Genomic DNA, 27,553 nt, shown 5'->3' on the forward strand with positions numbered 1-27,553 from the left:
ATTGCAAATTGCAAATTGCAACTGCTCTCTACGCGAGGAAGAAGTCACGTCCAGTTTGGGCTCCGCTCGGCATCACTGATTGAATCAGTGATTCCGCTGGCCGCGGGCCTCAAGTGGACTCCCTCCAGCTGACATGGCGACATTATCAGGCCGCCTCTTCTCCAGCGGCTTCCGTGCTGTTCATCCGCTCTGGTCTCGCTCCAGCTGGACGCTGAGAGGTACCAGCCTATTGCGCATTGAGAGCGATACATCACTACGTCGACCAATGCTCGTGGTGTCGCCACACTGTGTGGTACACCAAAAATCGAAGAATGAGTCGCAGGTTAGGTCTTCTTCGCGCGAGGAGCGATCGCACTGGCTGAAATGCTGACCGTCTCTCTATTTTTCTCGTTTATGCACGCGAATCCCTTGAAAGCCGCCACACCGCATTCATCTGGCACTACCGAGACGCGTCGTGGGCGGCGCAGTGCTGGATCGAGGCGAGCTCCTTGCTGCACCCTCCCCCCAGAGACAGCGGACGGGCGTGACGGGTGATGACCGTGTGCATCCCTTCGACGGCCGAGGCCTCGTCCGCGTCCTCTAGCGCGGCGGCCACGAGTGACAGCACCAACCTGTTCGGCCGACGGCTGATGGCAGCGGCTTCCAGCTCCAGCGGTAGCGACGCCGACGGCTACGTGCAGCTCGAGACCGAGTTCCCGGGCGCAGTGGCCATCTCGACGGTCGTGAACGCGCTCTCGCTGCTGGGCTTCGCTTTCATCCTCACCACGTACCTGCTGTTCCCGCCCGTGCGCAAGCAGCACTCGTCGCTGCTCGTGTGGGTCGCGCTCATGGGCATGCTCTTCCACGGCACCGTGCTGGCCCAGACGTCCGCCACCTATGGAAGCTGCTGCACCACAGCCCCCGTGGTGCAACTCGCGCTGCTCTCGCACGAGCTCTACTTCTTCGCGCTCGCATTCAACTTCTATTTCACCACCAAGTACCCGTTCCGCTCGTCTCGGTGGCTCAACCCAATCTACCATGTGGCTGTGTGGGGCATCAGCATTGCGTTCACGATCGTGGGCTGGCAGATAGGCACTGGTCGGGTCAGCTCATATGGTTACTGCTGGTATGCGGCCGAGTACGATGGCGACAGCAACGACGTCGAGTTTATCCTGCTGGAGATCTTCTTCATCCCGGTCTGTGCCGGGTACTGCGTGAGCATCGGCTGCTACATCCTAGCAACCAAGCGCGTTCGGCTCACCATGGGAGGTAATGCAAAGACTCGCACGAATCTCGACTCGATGCGCAGCTTTCTCTTCTGGAGCTTCTCTTTGTGGATGGTCGTGACGATCCCGTACATCTTACGGCATCGCGGCGTTGTAGCGACGAACTCAGCTTCGGAGAAGGCGCTACGGTTTTTTGGCCGTCTTTCAATCGCCTTTTTGGGTACAGGCAGCGCTATACTGTGGACGAAGTCGATGGGTGTACTGAAGACATTCAAGCTGTGGCGACAACGGAACTGGGATGACTACTTCAAAGTGTACGATGCCTCATGGGTACTTCGTCGTGAAATCCTGTACTTTGCTACCAAAGGAATCCAACTGGGTGCGAGCAGCGCCAAGGGCATCCCTGAGAACGAGAGCATCAATCCTAATGTCGAGTCAATCTTCTCCTTTACTCAACGGTCGGGTATTTTCCCATGGCAACTGAGACTTGGAGCTGTATCGCAGACGCCCAGTGTGTTGTCGTTTGAGTTGGATGGCGCTACGTCCGGCCAAAAAGCTATTTTCCGTGACTACGAACCCGAGGTGTTCCATGAAATCCGACGCATGTCTGGTATCACTCGTGAAAGCTACATTCAATCATTCAAGGGAAGCACCCGCGAGCGTTTCAGCGAAGGCAAGAGCGGCTCTTTCCTCTACTATACGGGTGACCAGACTTTCATTCTCAAGACATGCACACCAGCAGAGCAGAAATATCTCCTCTACATCCTGCCTCAGTACATGGCACACCTTCGTCGCAACCCGAACAGCTACCTCTGTCGCTACGTGGGCTGCCACGAGTTGGTGATGGAGCACCACTCCGTTCTGTTTATTGTACTGACAAACATTTTAAACAACCCAAGCGTGAACATCGACGAACTGTACGATCTCAAGGGTGCATGGGTTGGTCGTCACCGCGGGGACTCACCTAGCGGTACTCAGCGTGTGTGCAAATTCTGTGGTCATGATTTCGTGGTAGGCATGTCCGAGGAAGTATGTTCTCTCAATCCAAATGCTGGATTTGGTCATGCGGAGTTTGTCGTAGGAAAAGACCTAAACTGGTCGTGCCGTCGGCTTGGGCTTCCTACTGACGTCGCCGAGCAACTAGGCAGTCAGCTGTACGCCGACACGGAATTCTTGCAGCGCATGAATTCCATGGACTACAGCTTGGTGATTGGTTTGAGCCGACATAAGTCTTTCTCTACGTCCAGTGGTGGTAGTGGAGCGGTGCTGTCTCGAAGCGGTGGCCCAACTGTGAAGGGCAAACTATTTGTTGGGAGCGGTGACGAGGCAGGCTATTTGGAGTCTCTCAGCCCAAACGGTGCTACCCTGCAAGGTATTAGTCGTCCTAGAGGAAATCTGGCGACTTTCTCGGCTGACGCGTGTGTCGTGAATATGGGTATCATCGACATTTTGACCCCGTGGTCTTTCAAGAAGAGCCTCGAGCACTGGGTACGCGTACGCCTGCAATGTCGTGATTCAAAGGGCATTTCGTGCATGAAACCTATTCCGTACGCAGATCGCTTCCGTCGTAACGTGATTGACACTGTTATCTTCGGCCGCCGCCTTGGCTCCAAGAGACGCAACCCAGAAAAACAGCACGGAGAGTCAATTATGGTCGATTTTACGAGCATGTCCATGGACGTGAACTTCTCCATGGACATCGCGAACCTGTCGATGGATACTACTTCAAATCTCTCGATGGAGATCTAAGTTTCTGCCCCCATCAAACCCATGCGACCATTCCATCGCTCTCAAAAACAGATCTCGGCTGTGACTACTGAAGACTGACGCAGTAGACCGTGAGAACGCAGGTCATGGTCGCGTTCTCCCATCGGATCGATACGCTGCCTGGAATTTCCAAAAACCACAAAACGTCAGTCGGGAACAACGCTTTATCTCAACACCACACGTCCAATACTCACCATCACGCTCCGCGTCCCAGAAGCACGACGAGTTGGTGTGAAAACCGGCATTTCGCTTCTGCAGGATCGTGCAGTTCACTGTAGCAGCGCCCACACGGGCATTCGTTAGTTTGCGTACGTACTCATGTTGCCTGTAACTATTTAACACTTTTGCAACACCAAAGCACTCTCTTAGCAACGGACCGATGTATTTGAATCCAGCCGAGCCGTTGGCCACGCCCTTGAGCTCCTTGAGGCACTGCGACGAAATGTCCGTCGTCCACTGGTGCACGTCCGCTGCGTGGTAGGTGTGGCCCGCGAGAACCTTCTCCGGAATCTGCACACAACGCCACCATAGAGCGTCAGGAGCGTCAAATGACCTTAAAATGGCGGCCGTCTCACCTCCAGAGCGATCTTCTTGACCTCGTCCTGGATCTGGTGGAACTCATACTGTATCACAGAGCGATGTATGCATTAGTCAGACGTCAGGGCTGTCAATAACCCCCTCTGCTTTGGCCTACAATTCGCCACAAAGCACGCACCGCGGCGTTCTCCATACTAATCTTACGGCGCTTCCAAGGGCGATCGCAATTCATACGGCGTAAACCAAACTTTTGTAAATTTGACATTATATTGTGATATTTGTCGTATATTTTCACGTTACAGCCGACGTAAGGATACAAATTGTCGTTTGCCGCGATTGAAGAGCGATCGTCATTATCGATTTGACTCGTGACTCACGAGGATGCCAATCTCTGCTTGTGGGGTACTGTAATTCAACTCGGTGGTCCAAAGCTCACTCTGCTTGCTCGCGGAGTTGAACGCACGCCCACGCACTTCCGTTCCGCTCAGTGTTTATTTTGTTCGAGTCACCAGAAACGCAACGGTCAGTGCTCCTGAAGGAAAGCCAAGCTAGTGCAACCAGCAATTCTATCCGGTTGTCGTATTCGTTCTGACATCGATGACGACCGCGGCAAGCAAACTTGCTGTCCGCAGTGACCTTGCTAGCATTTGCTATTAGCAAGGTCACTTCAACGGTCGATTGGTAAACTACGGTCTTAGCCAATCGGAGGCGCGCTCGGGCCAATTCACCAGCTTTTTTGATTACCGAAACTTGGTGCAACTTGGCTGCCGATCCACTTCACTGACGTCACTTTCGAATTCACCCGCTGAGCATCAAGTCTCACTAACCCCGCCAGCAACCGCAGCAATGACGACCAGGAACACGTGGGCCGTCTCCGAGAAGGGCACGTTCGTGCGCGACGCGAGCAAGTTCCGCAACTGGATTGAACCCAGCGCCGACGCCGAGTTCCCCGCCGAGAAGAACCGCTACCACCTCTACATCTCGCTCGCCTGCCCGTGGGCGCACCGCTGCCTCATCACGCTCTACATGAAGGGGCTGCAGGACGTCATCGGCCTCTCCGTCGTGCACCCGGTCTTCCAGCGCACGCGCCCCAACGACCCCGAGGACACGCACATGAGCTGGGCCTTCGCGGACCCTGAGAAGACCCCGTGGCTTCCGGGTCCCTCAGGCCTTGGTGAATACTCGTCCGAGGGGGCCATCCCTGACACGGTCAACAACGCGCAGTACGTGCGTGACCTGTACGAAATGTGCTCCGAGGGCAACACGCGCTACACGGTGCCCGTGCTGTGGGACAAGGTCAAGAAGACCATTGTGTCCAACGAGTCGTCCGACATCATCCGCATTTTCAACTCGTCGTTCGACGCCATCGTGCCGTCCAAGGTGGACTTGTACCCAGGCAAGTTCCGCGAGGACATCAACGCCATGAACGAGTGGGTCTACAACGACATCAACAACGGCGTGTACAAGTGCGGCTTCTCGTCCACGCAAGTGGCGTACAACGAGTCGGTGACCAAGCTGTTCGAGGGACTGGACCGCGTCGAGGACATCCTGTCCAAGCAGCGCTTCCTCGTGGGAGATGTCTTTACGGAGGCCGATGTACGTCTGTTCACGACGCTCATTCGCTTCGATGAGGTGTACCATGTGCACTTCAAGACGAACAAGAAGATGATCAAGGACTACCCCAACCTGCTGAACGTACGTGATTGCTGCTGGTAATGGTGTGGTGGCAGTTTGATCTAACGGTGATACCTTTTATAGTATACGCGCGAGATTTACCAGTTCCCGCCTGTGACCAAGTCGGTCAACATGCAGCATATCAAGCTGCACTACTACGGATCGCACACCCACCTGAACGCGTTCGGCATTGTTCCGGCTGGACCGAACACTGACTACAGCGAGAAACATGACCGCGAACGGTTCTCGAACGCTTCGCTTCCCGAGTTCCCGGTGAACAGCAACTGATTCGAGTAGGAGTGAAAGTACTCGCTGCCGTGTCAGCAATTCATACGATTTGATTCTTAAGCTACAAACACGGATGAATTTGCACCAGCGGTGGCTCACTTTCCCTATCAAGATTACTTGTCGCTCGAGTAGACAGCAACCACTGAGTCAGTTGCACCAGCAGCTAGGAAGAGCCGATGTGGATGGAAGGCCAAACACGACACGGGGCCGATTCGTTCTCCCAGGAACCCTTCATGGTAGCGGATGAGCGCCAGTTGCTCGCCATCGCTGCGGAACACCTTAATAAATTGATTGTGCGAGCCGCTGCAAGTAGGAACCACAACAGTTAGTGTCATTTTGAGCATTTCTAGTCTCCACGATAGAACGCACCTGGCAAATATCGGGGCGTAGTCATGAACGGCGAGGGCGGTCATCGGTGATCGATGAGCTTCGAGCGACTTGACGCTGTTCTTAGGATACCGCATATCCCAAAATTTCAGTTCGCCCGTCACAGACCCTGTAAGCAGTTCGTTTCGACCCGCGTAAATGTGTGTCTGCACCACCCACGACGTGTGCTCCTTCATGATGGTCTTAACAGCGTAGTCGGGCCTGCTCCTTGCGTCGAAGATCCGCAAGGTGCCATCTCCGAAGCCAGCCACTACCATTCCCGGACTACTATCATCACTCGCCATGCTGGTGATACAAGAGTCTGTTTGAGTTGGTAATGCAACAGTACACTTTTCCTGACGCAAATTCCATCCGCGAAGAACACTCGAGTTACCACCAGCGTACATCATGCCGGCATCTTGCTGCCAATTCATTACGAGGCCAGAGCCACGAGTTCCCGGCACAAGATCAGGAACCGCGACAAATGCCGATAGGAGCTTGGGACTGCCTATCGATGGGTGGGGGTTGTGCAAACCGTGATAAATCTTAATCACGCCGTCGTCGGAACCGCACGTTAAAAGGCTTTCTTCCGTTTCATTGATCCAGTTCAATGATGTCAAGCGAGATCTGTCAACAACAAAGAAAGATAACAGCAGGTCATAGTTAATCCTCAATATGAGAGAAATATGCCGCAGCAATCTCTTACCCCGGCGGATTCTTGTTCCCAAAACTCAACACCTTTGTCTCTGTTTCCTCAAAGTTGTAAAGTGAGATCTGGTCTTTCTCGTCTGCAATGAGAAGCATCGTCTCGTATGGGTGAAAGAGAAGCAGCGACGTCATCTCCGCATCGTTATTCAACACGGCGCGTTGGCGCAGATTGAGCGTGAAATCCTTTACTTCTTCTTGGTCACCCAGAGTTGACGCACGGCGCCCTGCATCATAATCGATAGGAGAGTAGAGAGGTCCGTTTTGCTGGCTAGAATCACGCAGCCCTAACGTCGCAGGCGATTTTGCGGAGCTTCGAGGTGACGCAAAACCTGGTGCCAATTTCATGGCTGCACCTCGGATCCGATTGTATCGACGGCAACGCTCCCACCTTTCAGCGCCCTTTTCACTCAATGGGTCCTCATCCTCGCGCAGAGGCTCCAAAATTGGGTCGTTGAATTGTGCCTTGTGTCTTTCATAGCACGTTGACTGCAGTGCGGCCGGAAAGTTTTCTTGACGACCGTAACGTTCCAACGCAGGAGGTACGTGCACAGGATAGCCCATCCCTTCTTCACCAGGTAAAACGTTGTTGGTCATTCTGTATCCTAGTGCCATTTGGGAGGGCCCATATTGAGTATGACTCAAGTTGCTCGCCGTGCTAGAGGGGGTAGGGAGGATGGCTCGGTTATCTCCAGTTCCCAACATATTGTCAGGCCCTCGCTGGAATTTATCTTGATACTGTTGGAAGTTGCCGACCGACATGGCTGATCGCAATCCTTTTGCTGTAGAAGGTTGGATGTGCATTTCTGGGTTTCTAATCAAATGGCCTTGCTCGGAGTTTGGTGGTGCAAGAACAGCATTTTCAGAGGAGACACCGAATCGTCTTTCTTCCTGATGGGCCTGAAAGTGGTCCAACCCGGGCACGGACCCTTCTCGACGAAGTTGAGACGGACTGCCAGCGTTTCTTTCAGTGCGCATAGTCGAGAGCGTTTCAGGTTTTGCACTTCGCGGAGGAGAAGTAAGTGCGTTTCCAGTTTGGCTGTTTTCTCGCAATTGATCTTGCTCGGCTTCCAAAATGCTAGCGTTCACGAAGCTGACAATTGTTTTCACAGCGTCCACCACGTAAGGGAAGGGATCCCGCGACTGCATTTCTTTAAGAACATGCCAAATCTGGGCATAGTATTTGGCATCTTCACCAATCTCATCTAGCAGCTCTTCATCCACAAAAACGTCCCCACCACTCTGCAAATTCGATTTGGCACTCTCGAATGAGCTCGGTGCTTCATCACTCGCTTTGAAGTCCACTCCAACTGGTGAGGATCTGTATGCTGTTGGCGATACGACAGAGGCGCTCACAGGCTGGTTTTTGAAGTGCTTAGCTATAGATTCAAAACGCGGTTGGTGGTAGTTGTGCAGAATCACGTTCGCCAGAGCTAGCACACTCTCCTTACGTACCAGTGGGGATCCATCTCGACAACCCCGCAGCAATTCAAGAGCTACGACAATGTCGTCATGGGCTCGCAGCCGGAGGAAATCCTCCAGACGGTTCACATCAACCTGTTTTCCACTTGCGTTGGGGTCACACTGGAAGCCAACTAAAGTACCAAGTGCGTAGGCTGCAGCAGCACGAACTTCAGGGCGGTCGTCACGCAGCTTTGTGCCTAGTATACGCGGCACCTGGTCTTCAACTGCAACTCGCTTTGCGTCGTCAAAATTTTCCCACAATTTGGCCAGACACAGGCAAACCCATTTTCGAACCTCGTCCTCTGGATCCTGAAGCATGTTAATGCAAATCTTGTGCAAATACTGAGGCAAGCAGCTCTTCTGGCCAGGTAGGTAGTTGTTGCAGATCACTGAGACAATGAAGGCTGCCATAACTTTCTGTTCAGCAGGCATCAAACTTCCTGCAGCGCTGTAGGCGCTCTGGTTGCTTCCACCGTTGTGCAGACCGGCAGCAAGATGAGATATGAAGTAGGAATGGCCATCATCCTTCACAAGATCCACCTGGCAGCTTGCATCCAGGGCCAGAATTTTTGCCCAGATAAAAACAAGCACCTGGCGAAGCTCACTAGCAGGGGATTGCAAGAGCTTGAGCACATATGGGAATATTCCAACTGAAAGTGCCAGGTTGACTGCCCAAGGGCCTAAGTCAAGGAACTTTTTCAGTAACACGAGAGCACGTAGACGATGAACTTGGCTCAACAATACCTGCAGTACCATAGGCAACTGTTGTGGAGGTGCCTTCTCAGAGGACCCGAACTGCAACCATACCTCGAACGCAGTGAGCTGCTCCGCAAAAAATCGCGAGGGCTGGAAGTTCATATCCACGTTCGGGTACGGGTTTGACAACTTGTAAAGCTGGTTCAAGCACACTTCAGCAGCCAAGTCCCACGAGCGCCACAAAGAATGGTGGTTCGTCGGAGGTAGAGCTGGAAGGGAGCATGGAGAGCAGCCCTCCGACTTCATAATGCGCTCTGCCAGGAGGAAGTTGCGAAAGAGCGACGCCACAAGTAAATCCTGCCGGAACAGCTTCTGAAAAAGCTCGCGAGGCAGCATATTCCATGCGATCGTATCAGTGATAGCCGTAAAAATCCAATTTAGCTCTCCCAGCGGCGTCTTTCGGTCTGTTAGCTTCCCGGGAATACGTTCAATAAAGCTGGCGTCCAGGTGTGCCATCGAGAGTTCGTTCTGCGAGATGAACCACCGCAGCGCCACCGTAATCGGTGTCGTCAAGCAAGACGTAAACACGTCCGCACAAAGCTCGGGATTCATCGGCAGAAGCTCGTCAGCAGAGCAGGCAGCGAGCACAATAGCTTCATTAGCTGACGGACTTGCATTCCGTCCATGCGCCTGGGCCGTGGTCGTCGGCGGCGTCGTGAAGTGATTCAACAGCACTCCGGCTGCCGAGCAGTCGAACACGTAGATAGACGGCGTCCCCATCCACGACTGAAGGTCGTACACTAGTAGCGGGATGTATTGCGTGTAGCTCTTGTTGAAGACCCAGACCTCCCCGTTCTGCGTGGGGCGGGGCACGCCGTGTCCGTTGTAGTGGAACAGCACGCGGTCGTGCTTGGCCAGACGTCGTCTATTCACGCACAGCTCGCGGATCTTCTCCACGGTCGGGTCCAGTGTCTGTTTGTATCTCGCACGCGGCTGCCAGCGCTCGTACTGGGACTGCAGCGTGTTGCCGATGGTCTCGATGGCCTTCTTGGCCGGCATGGAGAACGGGTCCACCCAGCACTCTTTGCGCGCGCAGGGCGTCGACTTCTCCACGTCCGGAGGGTCCGTCCCGATGTTGAGACACAGCACCAGTGCCACGTCCATCGTTTTCATGCGCTCGCGCATGCGCCACGGCACGATCTCCATGGGCTTGGGCCTCTCCACATCTTGAGCGAAGCGCAGACCGCCCGCGCGTTCAGTTGGCCGACTGCCGTTCAGCGGTTCGTACCCATTGGTGGTCGTCGTGACCCGCGGCGACGCGAACGCGGACGACTGGGACATCACTGCCATGCTCGGCCTTCTCCTCTGCGCACTTCAGGAATGTGTTGCGAACTTAACGTTTATACTACCAGGTAGTATTTGTATCCAGACCTCTAAAGTAACGGATTGATGGCAAGCGCCTCGGGCTCTTCTTGGTGGCCGGCGCCGGACGCCATGAACGACTCGGAGGCCGACGCGACCTTCACCTCCTTCGCTTCCTCCATATCGGGCGCCTACAGCCGTCGATCGACCGTGGAGAAGCGCGGCAAGAAGCCCGGCAGGTCCGCTCTGGTGCTGGCAGTGGACTCGTATCTGGCGTCCCCAAGTGCCGCCACGGCTTCAGATCTCTACAAATCGGCGCGCAAACTCTCGGCACACAACGAATTCTTCGCTGCAAACCACACGACGCTCTGTCTGCAGCTACTGGACACGCTGGCGGAGCATCTGCTGGTTGTTGCAGTGCCTGACAAGCCATTGGATTCGCAGGAGGAGACGCCCACTCAGTACTCGCAACCGACGCAGACTCAGCAAAGTCCGGAGGAGACGCTGCAATTGCTAGAGCTTTGTTACCTTTTTGCAAGGAAAACGGCCATTGGATACCCGTCGCACGCGCTTTGTAAGCTGCTGCAGTGGCTCGTCGAGAGCGTTTCAGTTGCAGCACTTCGGAATGGATGCGAGAATGACACAGGACTCAAACTGCAGCTCCTAGTGCTCGCGGAGATGATCAAAATAAGTGCTGGAGTTCGTATTTATGCCAAAGAGATGAAGAAGATCAAGGACTTTTACCGCTCGCTGACGATCTTGCTGAACAGCACGGAGGGTGCGGAGCTGCTGGTGTTTAGCATGGCAATTCTGGCGCGGCTTGTGCTGTCGGAGTCTATGGGAAGCAAGCTATTTAGTGAGAAGAATGTGGACCAAGCATTTGCGCTCGTGTTTTCGGTTCTCGACGGCTCATGGCATGATAATGTTGACGAGAGTATGTCAGACTCTTCTACGATTCTGGATCGGCGCTCCTTGCTGCAGGTTGTGGGCGTAGACTTGCTGTGTGACCTCGCCGACCGGCAAGAAATCTTGGAGCTACTGGAGAAATATCCAAAGATTGTGCCGACAATCGACAACTGCTTCATGACGATCAACTTAAATGGTGATGCAGAGCAGATTCTCGTTGCTGCACATTTCCTTTCATCCATTGTCCAGCTTAGCCACCTGTTTCGAAAGATGCTTATCAAGGGTTTATCTGATCAAGATGTTCTTTACCGCGTGCTTCAAGCGACACTTCATCCGTCCAAGCTCGCAGCAACGACGACGGCCCAACTGGTATTGAAGGTGATCGGCGACGACATTCGCTCGCTTCGAAGCCTATTTGATTCGCCGGAAAATGCAGAGCGATTGAGCCCTGCCGTTGCTGGAATGCTCCGTTGTATTAATGACACCACCGCTGTGGTACAAGGCGCAGATGACAACGAGGCACTCAGCAATTCTGATGAATATCTTCACAGCGTGGAGGTTTGTCATCTCCTTGCGAAGTTGAGTGAATTACCCGCAATACGATCACTATGCGTTGAAACGATCAGTTTAAATCAGGTACGCATGACATCACATGCATTATCCAGTGGGAAACAACATTATGTACTCACTCCATTATGGTTGATAATAGTGTGCTACACTGATTCAAGTGGAGTCTGCTCTTATCAGCTCGGTCGAGCCACACGACCTAATACGTTTCCACCCTCAGCTTTCAATCCATCTAGTGGTAACGATGAATGTTTCGCGCAAGTGTACTTATATCCGTGTTTCTTACGATTGGTTTGTCTGCGCAGAGTCTCCTGTCAAGCCTCATGTCTGACGATAATATGACCGACAAGAACAAGCGCACGTTGAACCAATTTCTTCAGACATCTGAGGTATCGGCCATGCTAGGTGCCGCGTTATTTAATCGCACCGACAAAGATATCGTGGTTGAAACACTGCTGCTGCTAACTCAGGCGCTTGTCAGCTCCGGAAACAAGCGCTTTCATGCGTTTGGATTGGCTGAGGGAATAGTGGGGTTTAGCCAGCGAGTTGGTGATGCAAGCGATAGCTTGCAATCAACAATTTCTTCACTCCAGGCTAATGCAGAGGCCAGTGCCAAGACGATTGAAAAGCTCCAGGCTGAGATGCAGCAAATGCTGCACCTACAAGATGAGCTAAAGGCACAGCAAGACCAGGCGCTTAAAGACATCGGCGTCAAATTTGCTGAACAGATTCGGCAAAAAGATGACGCTATGCAGAAAATGGTTGACGCTTACGATGCAAAGCTCCGCGAAGTTACGATGCAGTGCGAAAGCATGGGGCAGCACATGAACAAAAAGATCAGTACTCTTCAGCAACGTGAATCTCTTCTTCAAGAAAGTCGTGCAAAGCGAGGAATTTTGGAAGATGAAAACAGCGAGCTTAAACGCAAAGTCCAAGTTCTCGAAATTAGGATCGAGGAAATTGCTCAGACACACTCGATATCCATGGAAGAGATGAAAATTCGTGAGAAGGAACTGGGGGAACTGCGGGAAGAGATTGCTGCGATTTCGGGGGACTACACAACTCAGCGAGAGCGGCTTGAGGCGGCACAAGACGAAACGAGGGTACGTTTTTTTGGTAATGTGATCAACACTGTTTGTAAATTGGCAGGCTGACGCCGTCTTGTGATTCATTCACGCGTTTTGTTGGCAGCGCTTGGAAGACGAGCTAAACGAGCAAAAGCTTTCGAACGAGAACACCTACAAGGAGCTGGTACTGCTCTCAAAGGCTCATAAAGCTCTCACGGACGAGAAAAAAACTGCTGAGAGCGAGATAGACACATTGCGGGATGACATGGCAAACCTCGAGTCAGTGAATATCTCGATCCAGTCACGGCTACAGGAAAAGAAAGAGCTTGCTGATCAGCTTGAGCGAAAGGTACGCAGCTGTGTGCTTTCAGGAATCAGTATTACGAGAACTAACAATGACTTGCAATTTGTGATTAGATGGCGCGGCTTGATGACGTAGCTACGGTCAGCAAGAACGCATTGGAAGACGAGCGGGAAAAGCGCCGGGTTGTTGCCCGAGACCTCGACGATCTTAGAAAGGCTCATCGCAAGCTTGAAAGCGATATAGCTATGCTTGAGATCCAGGCAGCAGAGCAGCGACTCCTAGTTGAATCGAAGGACGAGCATTTGCGTAAATGCGAAGAAGAGATCCGCCGTCTGGTAAGTCCAGCCTGCTATCCATTAAACTTGTTGTGACTGACTGGTTGGCTAACATCATCTTGGTTTGAGCAGACAAACGAGGTCGGCAAACAAGTAAAACTTCAGGCTTTGATCCATCAGCTGAGCTCTGGGGTTGACAACAACGTTAAAATCAGCGATGGTGCTCGAGACAAGTAATCTCTGGTGTAACAAGTGCGCTTTGAAGGTGATGAAAGCGGGCCCACAATATATTTATTTTTTTCTTTTCCAGAGAATCTAAGCGACCCAGGTTGTCTCCAATCTCGGAGCTATGCACTCTGCACTATGCCGATGGCGTACAAAATGATCAGAAAAAACTGGTGCCACTACATCTGCGCTCTTGGCACCTTAGTTCTCCATCTAGTGGCGACGACCACCGCGGCCTCCACGACCGCCACGGCCACCACGACCACCGCGTCCACGCTGGAACTGGCCGCGGTTGGACTTCGCCTGCTTGAAGCGCTTGTAGCGAGCCGAGCGGGCATCCTCCCAGAACTTCTTCTCTTCGTCACCCTCAACAATGTTGGCCTCAGGGATAGTCACACCATTGACTTCAAGGCCATCCTCGAACATACCAACGACTTCCGTTGCCAGCTCAGCACTCGACACACGGAGGTAGCCGTCCTTGTCGCCAAGCTGGTACTTGATGAAGGCAACACCAGCACCGTCGGTAGCCTTGTCACCAAGCTTCTCGTTGACAGTGTCCTTGATGTCATCGCGCGAAACTTCGCCGTCCACTCCGTTGAAATGCACAATAAGACCCTCGTCATACTGAACGTCAATCTTCAGCTCCTCGTCAATGTCGAGAAGGTGGAACGAAACCTTCTTGCCGCCCAGCTCAGGCTCGGAGAGAGCCGACAGTTTCTCAAACAACGATGTCGCATCGGCAACGCTGACCTTGAACGACGCGCGGTCCAGGCCATCGTACTCCACGTAAGGCGATTGGGCCGCCGGGTCAAAGACAGTTGCGAGCAACTGCTTGATGTCGTCCATGCGCGTGCGGTGGCCAACGTTCGAGATGTGAATGACCTTCTCGTCCTCGCGCTTACGCTTCTTGTTAACGTTCTTCTCGTCCTCCTGACGACGCGGGCGAGCCTTAATGGCGTCTGTGTCGGTCACCAGCTTAAACTTGAGCTTCTTCTCATCCACAACGACAGGGTGCTCATTGGCCAGGGCCTTCTTCACCTGCTTAGCGAAACCCACCTGCGAGAAAAGCAGGTAGAGTTCATTCGACTCGTCGAAGTAGCGCACACGGGCACGCAGTTTGGCATCGTCCTTCCAGATGGGCAGGAGCTCGTCCAGAAAGAACGTAACCGGCTTCTGCGGCACGTCCTTGGCCACGAGCATGGCGCTAGTGGCCTTGTCGAACTCGACCTTGTCCTCGTTCGAGAGCTTCTGGTAGTCCACGAGCGAGATGACACTGGGCACGTGTTCATTGATGGCGAGCTTGTCCGCGGTGTCCACGGCACGCTGCACGGCATCCTTGTCCTTAAGCTCCACGTGGACCACGCCGGAGAAGTTGCGGCGGAAGCTCTTGCGGTCGATGAAGAGCAGCTCCACGTCCAGCGACTGGAGTCCCTCCTTGATCTCGTCCACGGTGGGCAACGACTTGCCCAGACCGGCCAGCACGATGGTGCGCTCGGCGGCGTCGTCCTTCTCAGGCAACGCATTCTTGCGGCGCAGAGCGTTCTTGGCGTCATTAAGCTCCACGACGTCCGAGTCGGCAACCGCGGCCTGCAGCACAGAGGCGTCCACGGTGAGCGCGGCCAGCTTCTTGAACTTGAAGAGGATGCTGAAGGGCACGAAGCCGCCCTCGTGCTTCTTGGTCTCCTCACGCAGGAAGCGGTCGCGACGGAAGTTGCTGTCGCCGAAGTAGAACTCCACTTGGTGCTTGATCTGGGCCTCCAGCGATGCCATGGCTGAGCTCTTGACTTTCTGTGGACGGGTACGGGAATGACAGTCAATGGCCTTTGGCCGTTCACTTCGAATGACTGGCCAGCAGCGAGGACCAATGAGATCGCCGATTTTGTAACTTAAGTCAGTATACAAGTTGAACTTGTTGCAATCAAATTATTGCCTCGTTCCTACCCTACGAAGCCCCGCTGCTCCTTCTTCTATTTACTGCTGCAATCGACGTTCACGAGAGCGGGGCGGAATCTAAAACTGGAGGCGGCTTACTCCTGGTTGCCGACCATTTCCACCACCGTGAACAAAATCGCAGCGTTGGGCACGACACGCATCAGGTGAGCCGGCATGCCTGCATATAATCCACGTCGACCCTCCTCCTTGTATATCTTGATGATGGATTGGATCATAGAGCGATATCTGCGATGCAAGACGAGGATAACGTTAAAATAGTGTTCAGCAACACGGTACATCGTTCAAAACGTACTTGAGCTCCTTTGAATTCAGCGGTGCACGTTGATCCCGCATTCGAGTTCGCACCACCTTCACAGACAGAAACAAGCGCTTTGATAAGTTGCTAGAAGCACGAACGCAGTCAATTGCCTGGCAAAATACGCACCTCGTGAGGATACGTGCACACAGATGCAAGAAGCTTGCAGGCACCAGCTGTCAGGAAGTACTTGAGCTTCGTAGGCTCCTCAATGTGATCCTTGCACTCTTCGTACAGCGCAAACTGAATTGCGCTCTCCGTAATGCCCCAGTACGAGGCCGTCAAACCACGGAAGAACGCCCGTGGGCCTTCCTTCCGGTACATCTCCACCGCCACCTGTCGAACGCTTGTGAACTGCGGCTTGGCCTTCGTCGCAGCCGTCTCAACCTCAGCAAAACCCACAGACACCACGTTCTGGCGGGTAGCAGCAGCAACAGTCGTCGCATGCGCTGGCATCAGCTGCAGACGCGTCTTGACAACCCAAATAGGGCAGCACAGCGTCGCCGAGATGGATCCTGCTCCAGCCGCCGACAGGAAATTGTACAAGCGGCCATCCATGCCATAGCTAGCGAACTTGTTCTTGAACATTGAGTACGAGCCAAAGTACATTGCGCGCGCCGGCATGACACCGATCAGCGTCGGCGTGATGCCTCTCCACAGCCCGAAGATCGACTCTAGCAGCCAGAACCAAAAATAAGCAAGCGATCCTGCATCCAATACGCTCTAGTATCAACGCATCTACACAGCTGCAAACCTTACCTGTTCTTCCGATGGAGCGCATGACTCCGAACGTCGTCTGCGTGCCGAAAGATCCACTGCACAGCACCAAACCCACGTCAGTCTTTGCAAAACTCAATACAAAACTCGCATCCGATGCAGCAGCACACACCTCCCGCCACGGATCTGCAGTCGCGTCTTGACAACCTCCAGCGGCGACGTGAGCAGCGCGGCCGTCATGCCGCCGACGGCGCCGCCCACAAAATGTCGGTACGTCAAGCTGCCACTGGGCACGCGCACGCTGGTGGCAGCTGCCGGCGGTTGGCCACTCGCTGCCGCCTCGATAGTCTTGGTCGGCGCTGGCGTTGGCGCAGCGGCCGCCGCATTGATCGCAGCCGCGTCGGGCGCCATTGAGCCCCTCGTGGTCGTTCGTTCACTATGACTTTGATCACGGCCTGCCATCCACCACAGGAATCTGCGACTTGTGACAGAATTTGAACCTGCCCGACGCCATCACAAATTACACTTAGTAATTGTATACCGCTTTCAAGTTGAAAAAACGCAACGGGTCAAAAAAAGGCCAATTAGTAAAACCTCGCGAAATGTGAATCATATTCAACGGGTTTCTCATTTGAAAAAGTCCGGCAACTGACGACGAGGGCTGGAGCCGACTGCCATGGAGACGCCGCCGCGCACGCAGATGGCGTCGTACCTGGAGCGCTGGGAGCAGCAGAAGGCGCAGAGCCGTCGTGATCGCCAGCAGCGGCGCCGCAGCAGCGACGTGGGCGACGAGCTGAGCTTCATCTCGGCCATCGAGCGCGAGACGGCGCAGGAGGAGCGCTACGATGCGGGGACAGATGAGCTGGACGACCAGTACAAAGCGGAGACAGACGACAGCTTCGATCTGCCGGCGTTGGACGCGTTTCCGGCCTCAAAATTCGCAGAACAACTGCAGAAAATGCCGCGAGAAGACGAGTTTGTCGACGCTGGTGCGTTGGGCAGCATTAGAAACTGTAGAGGTGCAGGGATGGTTGGTAAGGGCGCTGACTTTCTGGTTGTGGCGTGGCACAGCTACTTTTCTGAAGAAGAACGAGTTGGGGGGAGACGACAGTTTTTCGGAGGATGTGGGGGCACTGGCGGGCGAAGACTGGGACCAGATGAACTCCAGTGGTCGTCCGAGCGACTTCTTTGAGAGAAAGTCGCGTAATCTAGACCATGTCGAGCTCTCATCGCCGAGAAATGTCGACGACCCATTGGTGTGAACTAGTCAGGTTGTCCTATTTGGTGGGGTTTAGGCTGATTCTTATCTGTGGCTGCTGTGCAGTTTGATGATATGGAAGTTGATGAGGAAGATCCTCGTCTGCGTACTCCAAAACAGCAGCTACCCCCGACGGGCCCGACTGAAGGTGTGGCTCTGCGTGATCGTTTCAATCGCGGCTCGAGCCTCTCAGAATTGGTAGGTGACGCACTGGATGCTGCTGTAATGTGCTGGTTGATTTGATAATTGCTTATTAGCCCACTGTGCCGATGTCGATTGAGTAGGGTACAGCACTTTCGCTGGGCTATGATGTGCACTTTGACACAAAGTTCATGTTAACTCCAAACTCGATGAAGTACCTACAGGTTCGTAAGACCTGAATCGTTAGCTTGGATCAAATGCAGATGTGCTGACGTCTTTCCTATATGGTCACCGTCAGGAAAAAAGCCGATTTAAGGGCGGAAGTGATAAAGGCAATAAGACGGAGTCTGATTATACTGCTGCAGACTACACCGGCGAGGCAAGAACGGTAATCGAACAGGATCCATCTCTGCAGGAGCAGGAAACTGCAGAGGATCCCTCACCGGAGTATGTGGCCAACTTGGCACAAGGGCCTGGAGTCATCAAAGAGTCGCTGCACGAGATTGATGCTCTAATTGACAACTCGATTCCTTTAGCGTCGTCGTCACCGACAAAGGATCTGCATGGAATCGACCTGACCGAAGATATGCGCGAATTTGTACGTGAGTATGAACGCCCACTGGAATCAATGCTGCCGCTGTCTCGAACAACTGATAGTTGGGGAGAAGATGCTTCTATTTCCCAGATCGACGATGACGCTAGTCGTCGTAGTCGCGAGTCTGAACGGCTTTCTAGTGGCACCGAACCCTATCGACAGACCATGAACGGTGTGAGAAGAAGTAGATCACAAGAGACGCCGGAACTTGACACAATTTGTGAGGTCCCGTGCCCGTCCAACACTGATTCTGCGTCGCGAAGCCAGCACTCGCCTGATTCCCGTCATCGTATTTTAAAGGCAGCTCATTGCCAAACACAAAATCATATCGATTCCAACGCGGATCACGCTGCACAGGAAAGCCAGGACGAGATTTTGCAGGAGAGTTTCAGCAAAGGCAATCGGTCGTTCGGCAAACCCTTCAGTGGCGTCAATTCGAAGCAGTCGGATTACCAGAAATCCAGAGCAACTTCAGTCACGCTTGATCAGTCCCTGGCCGACGTGGCAGCCACCCAAAATCCTTTCCGCGATCAAATTGGTCGGTCCAAGGGTGCTGATATTGGATGCGTCAGCGAAGAGTATGAACAAAGTATTGGAGGATCTTATGCGGATTCTGACGACTACGAACAAAATGATTGCAGTGGAGCACAAGTGAATAGGGAAACGGGGCAGGACCAATTCATGGACTCAGAACCTGACGCTATGGATCGGCATCAACTGCGCTTTCGCTACGGAGAGCACGCCCAACAATTACGAAGCGTCGCGAGAAATAAACGCAAGGATGATCAACGCCGAGCGAGAAGTGATCTTAAATCGAGAACTTCGGCTGTGCACAGGCAGCCGTCAGCATCTGACAAACTCATTGACGTGGTGCGTTCCATATTGTTGTCTTTTGTACGCGCCCGTACTGACGCTGGTGGGCTTTCTTGTTTACAGCTGGATCATAATAAGCTTCAAGTGACAATGGATGCTGCTATGGTAATAAATTCTGCCGTAGTAACGTCTGCTGAATTTTGTCTTGCAGCACCCTAACTCTGCTGCACTGTTCATGTTTTAGATACCACGACGGTGCCGAAGGTTTCTTTGCTCAGTTGGCGATATCATGACGGAACAAATTGTTTTCACGAATGGAGCGAACGCAGTTGGAAGGATTTGTGTCTCTCTCCTTCCTCTTAGCACTGGATGCCAGCAATTCAGCGTGTCTCCGGCGGTATTGGAATTGGGGCCTAAGGCCTCGAGTGCGTTTCACGTGACTTTTAATGCGCGTTACGCGGGCGCGGTATCTGGAATTTTCCAGTTTAGGGGTGTTGGCATCGAGGCACTGTTCCATCCGTATGAAGTTGTAATCGAAGCAAGCGTGAGGCGATATTTGGAGCTGGAGACTCCAAAAAGTGCTAGAACAGCTCGACCTCGAGAAGAAGCTAATGCTAGCGAACGTGTCCAGGAGCTGCAAGCAAGCTCATCAGTCGATCAAGTGGAAGTAAGCCCTATGTTTATCCGGTTTGATCGTGTCCGAAACAAAAGTGGCGAACTCATGGTCCGAAAGGCCATACTTCGCTTGTCAAACAACACGGCTGAGACGTTGCCATTTCAAGTTCGCGCTCTCGAGAATTTAAGGGTCCGCCCTGCCACTGGTATGATCCAACCAGCATCGGATGTCGTTGTATCTGTGCTACCGATATCGCAGCCATTCGTTCAGCAGCGAGCGGGTGGTGAAGCAAGCACCAACCCGTCTCCAAGAGCTGAAAATTGGTTTGGCTCTCTGACAGTACGAGTTGGTAAGTCTTATCTGCGAGAAGTGAGTGTCGTGGTGGATCGGCGTCTGACCCAAATGCTACCGCCGTTTGATGAGATCGCGCGATCTCGGCACCAGCTCTCTTCGCAAACGGATTCATTTTACTACACGAAGCGCGGAAAGCGACGCGGGCTATACTTTCACGCCAGAGCGGTAGAATTTGGATGTTGCAACGTCGGTGAGTCGCATGAAGTGCCCGTGTACGTCTGCAACGGATCGAAGACACCAGTGACCGTCTTCTTGCAGGATCTACAGGAGCCATTCTCGTGCGGTTATTCCACAACCACCATAGAACCTCGAAAGTTTATTGAGGTGATGGTGACGTTCACCCCTAAGGTTGTAGGGAAGGTTGCCACGTCGCTGTTTGCCTACTCAGTTAACGACAAGGCAGTTGTGACTCTCGTCGCTAGAGGTACCTAGCTCCTATGCAATGAACGACGAGATTTGGCATCTTCATAGTCTATTATATTCATTTGGCTTCATAATGGCGACACTTTGGTAACGCTAAGGGCACTACGGACGCGCCATCGTCGACTTATACTTCCCATGTTCTGCTAGAAACCCCTCGACATCAGTTAGTACCTCGTCGTAAGCTGCAACGTCTGCAGGATACACACGAATCCAGCCAGCTCCAGAATCTTGAGACATCTTCTCCACACGGTTCCAATGGAGATGCCTCTGAAGATTGATCGAGAGCTCCTGTGCGCCCGCAGCTACTTGCCAGGACGAGAAGCCCGCACGTTGAATGCACGGAGCAAAATGCTGCGTGAGCACTTCCTCCGTGTCCCGGGATGGAGGTACCTCCACCACTAAGTGCATGAAGAAATACCAACTACCCCGAATTGAGTGTCGAATACCAAGCTTGATGCATTCGAATTGGAGAATTAGAATTAGTCGCTCGTAGCGCGGATCTTCTTGATCGCGCTCCTGAACAGGCCAGCGCACTTGCACTTCCAGCGTTGCACCTTTCCCCATACGCGTAGCCAGCACTTTCGTTCGTTGGTGTGCCGATGGGTAAAAAGCTTCAGTTCCAACCTCCATCGCAGCAGCAGCCTTCAAAGAGACGTGGAAGAATGAATCGCTTCGCTTTGTGCCTAGAGAGATCAACTGCTCCAGCGAAGTCACGGTGGGGTTTAAAGCTGGTGGGGCCGACAGTAAATCGTCTTCACTTTGGACTACTGCCTGTGTAATTCCAATTTCAACCGGGTCGACCCTTGAGAGAACCAAGCGTCGAAGGTTCGACGTAACAATTTCGAGCACAGCAACACATAGACCATCGGGGGCGAACTTCGAATGACTTCGATATCCACCGTTGAGAAGTTGGACCCGGGTTGGTTTGGAATTGCTCGAATCTCTTTGTGTCTCGGCTTCAGCTCGAAAATTTCCAAATGATGATGTCAAATCATCATATAGATCATGTACGCCGCGATTTTCGTTCAATGCAGCATCCTTTTGTTCTTCTTCCTCCTCTTCTGGCCGAAGATCGGTTCTATCCTGTGGCGGGGCACATCGCAGCCAGCGAGCTAAAACGCTGACCAATAATTGGTTCGAAATCGCGAAAAACTCGGGACAGATCTCCATCGAGAATGGTTCTTCCAGCTGCATTAGCTCGAGCTCACGTTTCCCCGTGAATTCTTCGGCCTTCTGCATTCGCTTCATTTGCCAAGCAGACAGCTCACTCAGCAGGTGCAAAATAATCATTCCCAACTACAAAATAATCAACATGTTAGTTGTCCGTGCTATACTAGTAGTACTTATTAGTGGTTTAAGTTTCCACAGTACCTGTGATCGGCGCTTGATGGAGCCTAAAAATTCTTCTCGTCCAACGAGAAATGTGACTAAGGAGGCGGACGGCCCAGCACTACAGGTAGTAGTATCGATCTACATCACATGCAAGTGTAAATACGCAAGCTTTGCAAGCATACGAGTCTACTAAAGTCGTACCTTAAGTGTCTCGCTGTTAGCAACATGGGTCTCTTCTTGCAGCAGGAACATGAGTTCTATGGCACGCTTGTCAAGTTGAGATGTCTGCTCAACGTACGAGGGGCCCCCAACCACAACACGTTGAATTGCTGTCGCCAGTCCCTTTACAAAATGTTGTGCTGAGGCTTGACCGTCCTCGGAGAGCTGGTCCAGCTGACCCCAAGTCTTTTCATCTATCGCAGCAGCCACAGTATTTGATGCAACACGAGAATTGAGCACAAGACACGTTGCGAGTTGTAAGAGCCCGCAGAGGGAACCCGACGCCAGCAGCAGTCTTTGGAGAGCTTGAAGTGCTAGATCTCGGACTTCAGGCAAAGAGGAGACAGCAGCATCTAGAAGCCATTGCTGGATCTTTCGCAGCACCACGTCAGTGGTAGTGTGAACCGAGCTGAACGCCGACTCCTTGCAAATAATTAACTCGAGTCCAAATGTGTCGTCTGCTGACATAACAATGGTACAGCAAAGGTGCATTAGTGTCGAACGACACGATTGAAAATGCAGTGGTACGGTTCCACATACTTGCCAAATCAGAAGAAAACATTGTAAGTTTGATAGAGGTCACCAGTGTTCCCTATATCGATCACAAACAGATAACGATATAAGCATTCTCAAGCAGGCAGCCAGTTTAGCTGTTAAACAAACCTTTGGCACAAGTATCCGGCTTTCTGCGGCATGATCCATCACAATCGCCACCGTTTCGTATGACATGCCGTCTCTAGAAATACTGACGGAAAAATGCCCCGGCACAAAGTCTGCTTGCCACTTGAGCTCAACAGATGAAATCGTCACCGCTGAGCTGAATTGGCACACGATCCACTCGTCCGACTTTTCATCCCCGTTACTGGCTGATCTCCAAAAGCTCGATCCATTTTCCAAAATTCTGATCAGAAACAAGCGAGCACAAACAATAGTTTAGCATGTCATTTTCAAATGATATGGACGCACTTGAAAAGGTGGACCTGGAGGCGGTATGTTGATCGTCAAAAGTTGAGCTGGAGGTCACTTCGTTCGGTAGAACCTGTTCCTGGGACAACTGACGAGGTGGGGACCACTCAAGAAATAATGCGAGTGGCTCCATCTTTCCAAGCATTGCTACAACCTGAGTATTCAGTCATAAATGCGTTAGAAAAATGTAGTTTACGAGTAACCGACATCGGCAACATCAAAAGACGAACCTGCCGAAGAGGTTTAGCAGCAGCCGGTGAGTCTACATCAAAAGCACCGACCACCGCCGCTAGCAGGCGAATCGCAACCTACGTGAAAAACAAAAAGTTCTCTCAGTCACCAACCCTCTACCATATTTCAGCGGACGTGCTCTTCCTCACCTGATGCAAATGATTCTGCTGCGTGATCAGTTCCAGCTTCCTAGCTCGATACTGTGGTTTGCCCGTCAAGGTCAGCGCCAGCGGACAGCGCGCAATTCTATCCACTACAAACTGCAGTTCACTCTTGGGCAATTGTACCGCCACCGCTTGCAGTGGCATGCCTTTGCGTAGGCAGCCGTCCACATGCGGCATACTCAGCTGGAAGTTCGCTACTTTCAGTGGCTTGCCACTCGCTGCAGCCAGAGGCTCCGTCGCTGTGCGTGTGGTCAACATCTCTCTGGCTCTGGGGAAGATGGCACTAAGACAACGCTCGCAGTGGATGACCGTGTGCTCGATCTCCTCCGTCGTGACGGGAAAGACCTCCGTGGCCTGCTGGATCTCCTGCAGCGAGCACACCCACATAGCCACGGTCGTGGCGGCCTTGCAGCGTCTACAACCGTCTCGAAAGGGCCGTGCATTGTTTGTCGCGGCCGTACAGCTCGGACACTTGGCGTGTAGCTTCCCGTCTGCGTCCGCGATCTGCTGCGTGTAGAGCGATCCGTGCACGTCGCAGCCCGGGAACTCCAGGTACTGGCACTCGCTGCACAGGATCACAGCGAATGTACGCAGTGTGGAAGCGTCCGCACTAGCGTCGGCAGGCGCCGATGCCGTCGAGGTCAGTCCCGTGCGGTTGCTCGTCGCTGCAGACGCCTCACTGCTGCTGGACACGGTCATTCTCTTCGGCGACTGCAGAAATAAAGATCCTTTGACACTTTCAGAGTCAGAATCAGATATCGAACTACGGAAGGGAATATACTTGAGGAAAAGCATAGTGTCGGGGTTGGCTGGCCGCATTTGCATTTCGATCGACATGGCGGACCAGGGGAGTAGCAAGCGCAAGCGAGACGAGAGCCACGATCGCAAGGTGCCGCTCACCAAGGAGCGCCGCACCAAAGTGCGCCAGGAGAACATGGAGGAGGAGTTCGCGTCCACGTACCACGGGCTCACGGCGCTGTACAAGCTACTCGAAGTGAAGCACCTCGAGAGCCCCTTGTTCCTGCCCCGCACGCTCAGCTACCGCCTGGATCCGGCTTGGCAGCAGAAGGCCAAGGCTGAGGTAAAAGGAGAGATGCAACAAAAGCAGCAGAAAGACACGAGGACAGCGCTGGCTACCGCTACGCTGCAGGAGTTCAAGATCGGCATGACGTCCGACACGATGGAGGCCTTCAAGAGACAGAAACAGCGGCCAGGAGTGCTCATCTCCGTGTTCAAGGCCGACGGGAAGAATTTTGACGACAACCAGTTCACGTTGCTGGCCACGAGCTTAATCCCAGGTGAGAATGTTGCTGGAGAGGGTTGAGGAGAGGCAGAGGTTCTGATCTGCTAGTGTTTTATTTATCCAGTTCCCTTCTTGAAGGATGTGGTGCTGCCCGAGGAGTACTTACATCTGAACGCGGATATCTGCGTGCTGGTCTTCCAGGTCGTGGAGATCAGCGACGTCAGCGAAACGCTCGCTTCTCAGCCTTCGTATACGTTTGCAGCTCCGGCTGTGATGACTACGGTGAGTGGGAAGAACTTGTTGACTACGTGTGCAAACGGCCGCAAGCCTCTGTTCGGCAACCTCTTGCGCCTGAATGTGGTGCGACGCCGTGTGGGATACGTTACGGTGGAGCTGCCGGCTATTGCGTCTTCGGTACATGGAGGTATGTTGAGGAGAGTTGGTGTTTTGTGAGTGGTGCTTGCAGTCGATATTTACTGTTGCATTTTGATCGCTTTGGTTTGCTGAAGGTGTCAAGTGCGAGTTCCGTTTCACGTGGGCTCCCTTGCCAAAGACGAAGAAGATGCAGCGTCTTGCAAGAATCTGCGAGGCAAAGTTGAAGGTGGAGAAGGACGGCGATCAAAACGATGAGAGCTTCATGTTGGCGGTTCCCAAGCGGGATATTACGACTGGGGATGCCCACAAACCATGTTCAGGAGTATGGTTCCTTTTACTTCAGACGTTATTTGGCGCAGAACTTTTGCTAACGCAGCACGGTGCGTATTATTGCAGGTCTGGTTCCACTTCCTCTATCACTCGATGCTGCGCAGAATGAGTGAGAAGCGCTCAGAGTATTCATGCGCATGGTGCAATATGTTTGCTGGGTCATTGCGTGGCCTCGTAGCGCACTTGGTGTCGTCCCATGACCGCTTTCGCTTTCAAGCCACGGTGCGCATTATTCAATAACGTGTATTTTTACGAGTGATCAGTGTACTAAACGTTCAATTCATTCAACTACAGGTTGGTCATGACAACATCCCGCATATTTACGTGATGTCGTTGCAAGAGCACCTGCCACGGAGAAACAACTCTGGGCGTCACTCGGCTTACTCAGAGCTTGAAATGTTCCCGAATGAGGAGCCAAGTCGCTTTGAGCACCACTTTACTCATATGTCTGGGGGAAAATATGGCCCCCACGGCTCCCAACCCGTTGAAGCAATTGAAGGCCTAATGCAAGAGTTTGATGAGATGGACGAGCTCTCCCAAGAGCAACCACCGGAGTTTTATGCTCCTCTTCTCCAGCGCCAATATTTCCACTCTCGAACAGGGGCTGTGGTTTTGGACCATGAAAAAGACTATGACAGCGATGACGACGTGGATGAGACTTGGATCACGAAACAGAGCGAGCGGGTACGTGTCGATTACTCTACTCTTCCTGGTTGATTCAACTTTAACATTTTTGCTTGGTCTTCTCGTTGTAGTTACTGGATGAGTTTGAAGACGTCTCGCTGGAAGAGAAGGAATTTATGAAGAAGTGGAACCGCCATGTGAAGGAGTTTAGGTATGTTTACTAAAATGATAACTTCGAGTTGAAGTTTATCTCTGACACGTGTGCCTGCCGAACAGGATCTTGGCGGACTTCATGGTTGCATCTTCATGCCGCATGTTTGCTCGGGAACAAGGGAAATGGTGCGTGGTCGAGTTGCCCATCAATTACATGGAACAAAGAAATTGTGTTGACTAGACACCTCTTGTTATTTGTGTAGGCTTCTGGACCATGGACTGCGCCACAACTTCTTGCTCCATTTGCTTAACTTGTGGGACAATTCGCTGTTGAACTCGCGCGCGATTATCGACTGCATGCTGATTGTCGACCAGAACCAGGTAAGCTACAGATACACCCCTTGTGTGCTGCATTTTCAGCGACTGATTAAGCCGTTATAATGCAGACGAAGGAGCATGATAAAGCACCTGAAAATGGAGAAAAGATAGTGTCGCCGGCTACAACGGAGAACCATGCGAAAGCGGAGTCACCAGCCAAAGAGGAGACCCCGGCGAAAGGGGAGACGCCAGCGAGCACTGCCAAGTAAAGTAGCACTCTGTAGCTGGAGCAACAGTAGGACACGCGTTCTGCAAACGGGGCTTGCTACTTCTACCTCGAGGTGCCTCCCGACTGCAATCCCCTCGGCAGTCATCGTTCCACCCGAATACATGTGCTTTTCGCTTCGTATTGGTCTCTCCATACAGAACTCCAATACCACTTGTGCTGGATGATTAACTTCCTATATCAGCTTTCTCTACTGTGGTGGTGCAGGCATCTTCTCCTCATCGAAAGAAGATGGCGAAGGCACGCGCTTCTTGGGCTTCGAACGACGACGTCGCACCTTGTGTTTGCAATCGTGCGCGTGGTGTTGGTGCTCACTGCCGCTGCTCGAATCGTCCGAATCCTCACCGCTCTCGCTGGAGCTCTCACCGAACTCCCTTTTCTTGTGGAAAACGCAGCACTCTACAGCACAGCCAGTCAGTCAATTTAAAGTCCACAGTCACATAGTCGAGTGAGCCACGTACTGTTGGAGCGCCTGCGTCCGAGATGCTCATTGTCCACCACGCTGTCGCCGAACGTCACGTGCGGTCGCGGCTGCAACTGCACGCGATATACCGGCACAGCCTCGGTGGGCGGGGACGTCGTCACCACCTCCGTCGCAGCTTCCTCGCGCGCTACGCTGCTCATTTGTCCCAAATTCCAAAGCAGTTTTCGCTGGCCAAATCGCAATGTTTAAGCTCTTACAAAAAGACTGTTACGACTTGCATACAAAAGCTAGTATATTGACAGTGTAGCCATTTTT

The 27,553-nt window shown here is 52.8% G+C and overlaps 11 protein-coding genes across 11 annotated transcripts; 5 read left to right on the plus strand and 6 right to left on the minus strand.

Moving 5' to 3' along the window:
• Positions 1-533: 533 nt before the first annotated feature.
• On the plus strand, positions 534-2,954 carry KRP23_7458 (putative phosphatidylinositol 4-phosphate 5-kinase MSS4; the record flags this gene model as incomplete). The annotated part of the gene is made up of 1 exon (XM_067892777.1): positions 534-2,954. One exon carries the CDS (start codon positions 534-536, stop codon positions 2,952-2,954), a length of 2,421 nt encoding a protein of 806 aa, XP_067744623.1.
• Positions 2,955-3,018: 64 nt separating this feature from the next.
• On the minus strand, positions 3,019-3,702 carry KRP23_7459 (Dynein light chain Tctex-type 1; the record flags this gene model as incomplete). Its single annotated transcript, XM_067892778.1, has 5 exons — positions 3,019-3,092; positions 3,167-3,244; positions 3,350-3,482; positions 3,548-3,595; positions 3,688-3,702. The coding sequence occupies 5 exons, from the start codon at positions 3,700-3,702 to the stop codon at positions 3,019-3,021; spliced, it is 348 nt and encodes a 115-aa protein (XP_067744624.1).
• A 653-nt stretch (positions 3,703-4,355) lies between these two features.
• Positions 4,356-5,471, plus strand: KRP23_7460 (Glutathionyl-hydroquinone reductase YqjG; the record flags this gene model as incomplete). Its single annotated transcript, XM_067892779.1, has 2 exons — positions 4,356-5,204; positions 5,268-5,471. 2 exons carry the CDS (start codon positions 4,356-4,358, stop codon positions 5,469-5,471), a joined length of 1,053 nt encoding a protein of 350 aa, XP_067744625.1.
• A 113-nt stretch (positions 5,472-5,584) lies between these two features.
• Positions 5,585-10,052, minus strand: KRP23_7461 (Regulatory-associated protein of mTOR; the record flags this gene model as incomplete). The annotated part of the gene is made up of 4 exons (XM_067892780.1): positions 5,585-5,774; positions 5,841-6,143; positions 6,243-6,464; positions 6,544-10,052. The coding sequence occupies 4 exons, from the start codon at positions 10,050-10,052 to the stop codon at positions 5,585-5,587; spliced, it is 4,224 nt and encodes a 1,407-aa protein (XP_067744626.1).
• A 99-nt stretch (positions 10,053-10,151) lies between these two features.
• KRP23_7462 (Protein CIP2A) lies at positions 10,152-13,420 on the plus strand (the record flags this gene model as incomplete). The annotated part of the gene is made up of 6 exons (XM_067892781.1): positions 10,152-11,606; positions 11,680-11,775; positions 11,843-12,640; positions 12,729-12,953; positions 13,022-13,243; positions 13,316-13,420. 6 exons carry the CDS (start codon positions 10,152-10,154, stop codon positions 13,418-13,420), a joined length of 2,901 nt encoding a protein of 966 aa, XP_067744627.1.
• Positions 13,421-13,621: 201 nt separating this feature from the next.
• On the minus strand, positions 13,622-15,178 carry KRP23_7463 (Lupus La protein; the record flags this gene model as incomplete). Its single annotated transcript, XM_067892782.1, has 1 exon — positions 13,622-15,178. One exon carries the CDS (start codon positions 15,176-15,178, stop codon positions 13,622-13,624), a length of 1,557 nt encoding a protein of 518 aa, XP_067744628.1.
• Positions 15,179-15,435: 257 nt separating this feature from the next.
• KRP23_7464 (Solute carrier family 25 member 36) lies at positions 15,436-16,784 on the minus strand (the record flags this gene model as incomplete). Its single annotated transcript, XM_067892784.1, has 5 exons — positions 15,436-15,586; positions 15,654-15,709; positions 15,786-16,330; positions 16,416-16,471; positions 16,546-16,784. The coding sequence occupies 5 exons, from the start codon at positions 16,782-16,784 to the stop codon at positions 15,436-15,438; spliced, it is 1,047 nt and encodes a 348-aa protein (XP_067744629.1).
• Positions 16,785-17,049: 265 nt separating this feature from the next.
• On the plus strand, positions 17,050-20,582 carry KRP23_7465 (uncharacterized protein; the record flags this gene model as incomplete). Its single annotated transcript, XM_067892785.1, has 7 exons — positions 17,050-17,362; positions 17,445-17,629; positions 17,698-17,829; positions 17,916-17,996; positions 18,071-19,237; positions 19,304-19,345; positions 19,425-20,582. The coding sequence occupies 7 exons, from the start codon at positions 17,050-17,052 to the stop codon at positions 20,580-20,582; spliced, it is 3,078 nt and encodes a 1,025-aa protein (XP_067744630.1).
• Positions 20,583-20,675: 93 nt separating this feature from the next.
• Positions 20,676-24,184, minus strand: KRP23_7466 (uncharacterized protein; the record flags this gene model as incomplete). The annotated part of the gene is made up of 8 exons (XM_067892786.1): positions 20,676-21,869; positions 21,945-22,043; positions 22,107-22,582; positions 22,665-22,716; positions 22,788-23,025; positions 23,105-23,244; positions 23,321-23,398; positions 23,471-24,184. 8 exons carry the CDS (start codon positions 24,182-24,184, stop codon positions 20,676-20,678), a joined length of 2,991 nt encoding a protein of 996 aa, XP_067744631.1.
• Positions 24,185-24,320: 136 nt separating this feature from the next.
• On the plus strand, positions 24,321-26,797 carry KRP23_7467 (Polycomb protein suz12; the record flags this gene model as incomplete). Its single annotated transcript, XM_067892787.1, has 9 exons — positions 24,321-24,783; positions 24,853-25,152; positions 25,238-25,425; positions 25,500-25,655; positions 25,728-26,117; positions 26,189-26,268; positions 26,334-26,396; positions 26,474-26,591; positions 26,657-26,797. 9 exons carry the CDS (start codon positions 24,321-24,323, stop codon positions 26,795-26,797), a joined length of 1,899 nt encoding a protein of 632 aa, XP_067744632.1.
• Positions 26,798-27,004: 207 nt separating this feature from the next.
• On the minus strand, positions 27,005-27,438 carry KRP23_7468 (E3 ubiquitin-protein ligase PPP1R11; the record flags this gene model as incomplete). The annotated part of the gene is made up of 2 exons (XM_067892788.1): positions 27,005-27,213; positions 27,276-27,438. 2 exons carry the CDS (start codon positions 27,436-27,438, stop codon positions 27,005-27,007), a joined length of 372 nt encoding a protein of 123 aa, XP_067744633.1.
• Between the last annotated feature and the right edge of the window lie 115 nt (positions 27,439-27,553).

Source organism: Phytophthora ramorum (assembly GCF_020800215.1).
Source record: "Phytophthora ramorum isolate Pr-102 chromosome Unknown Phyram_PR-102_s0006, whole genome shotgun sequence".
Classification (NCBI taxonomy): Eukaryota; Oomycota; class Peronosporomycetes; order Peronosporales; family Peronosporaceae; genus Phytophthora; species Phytophthora ramorum.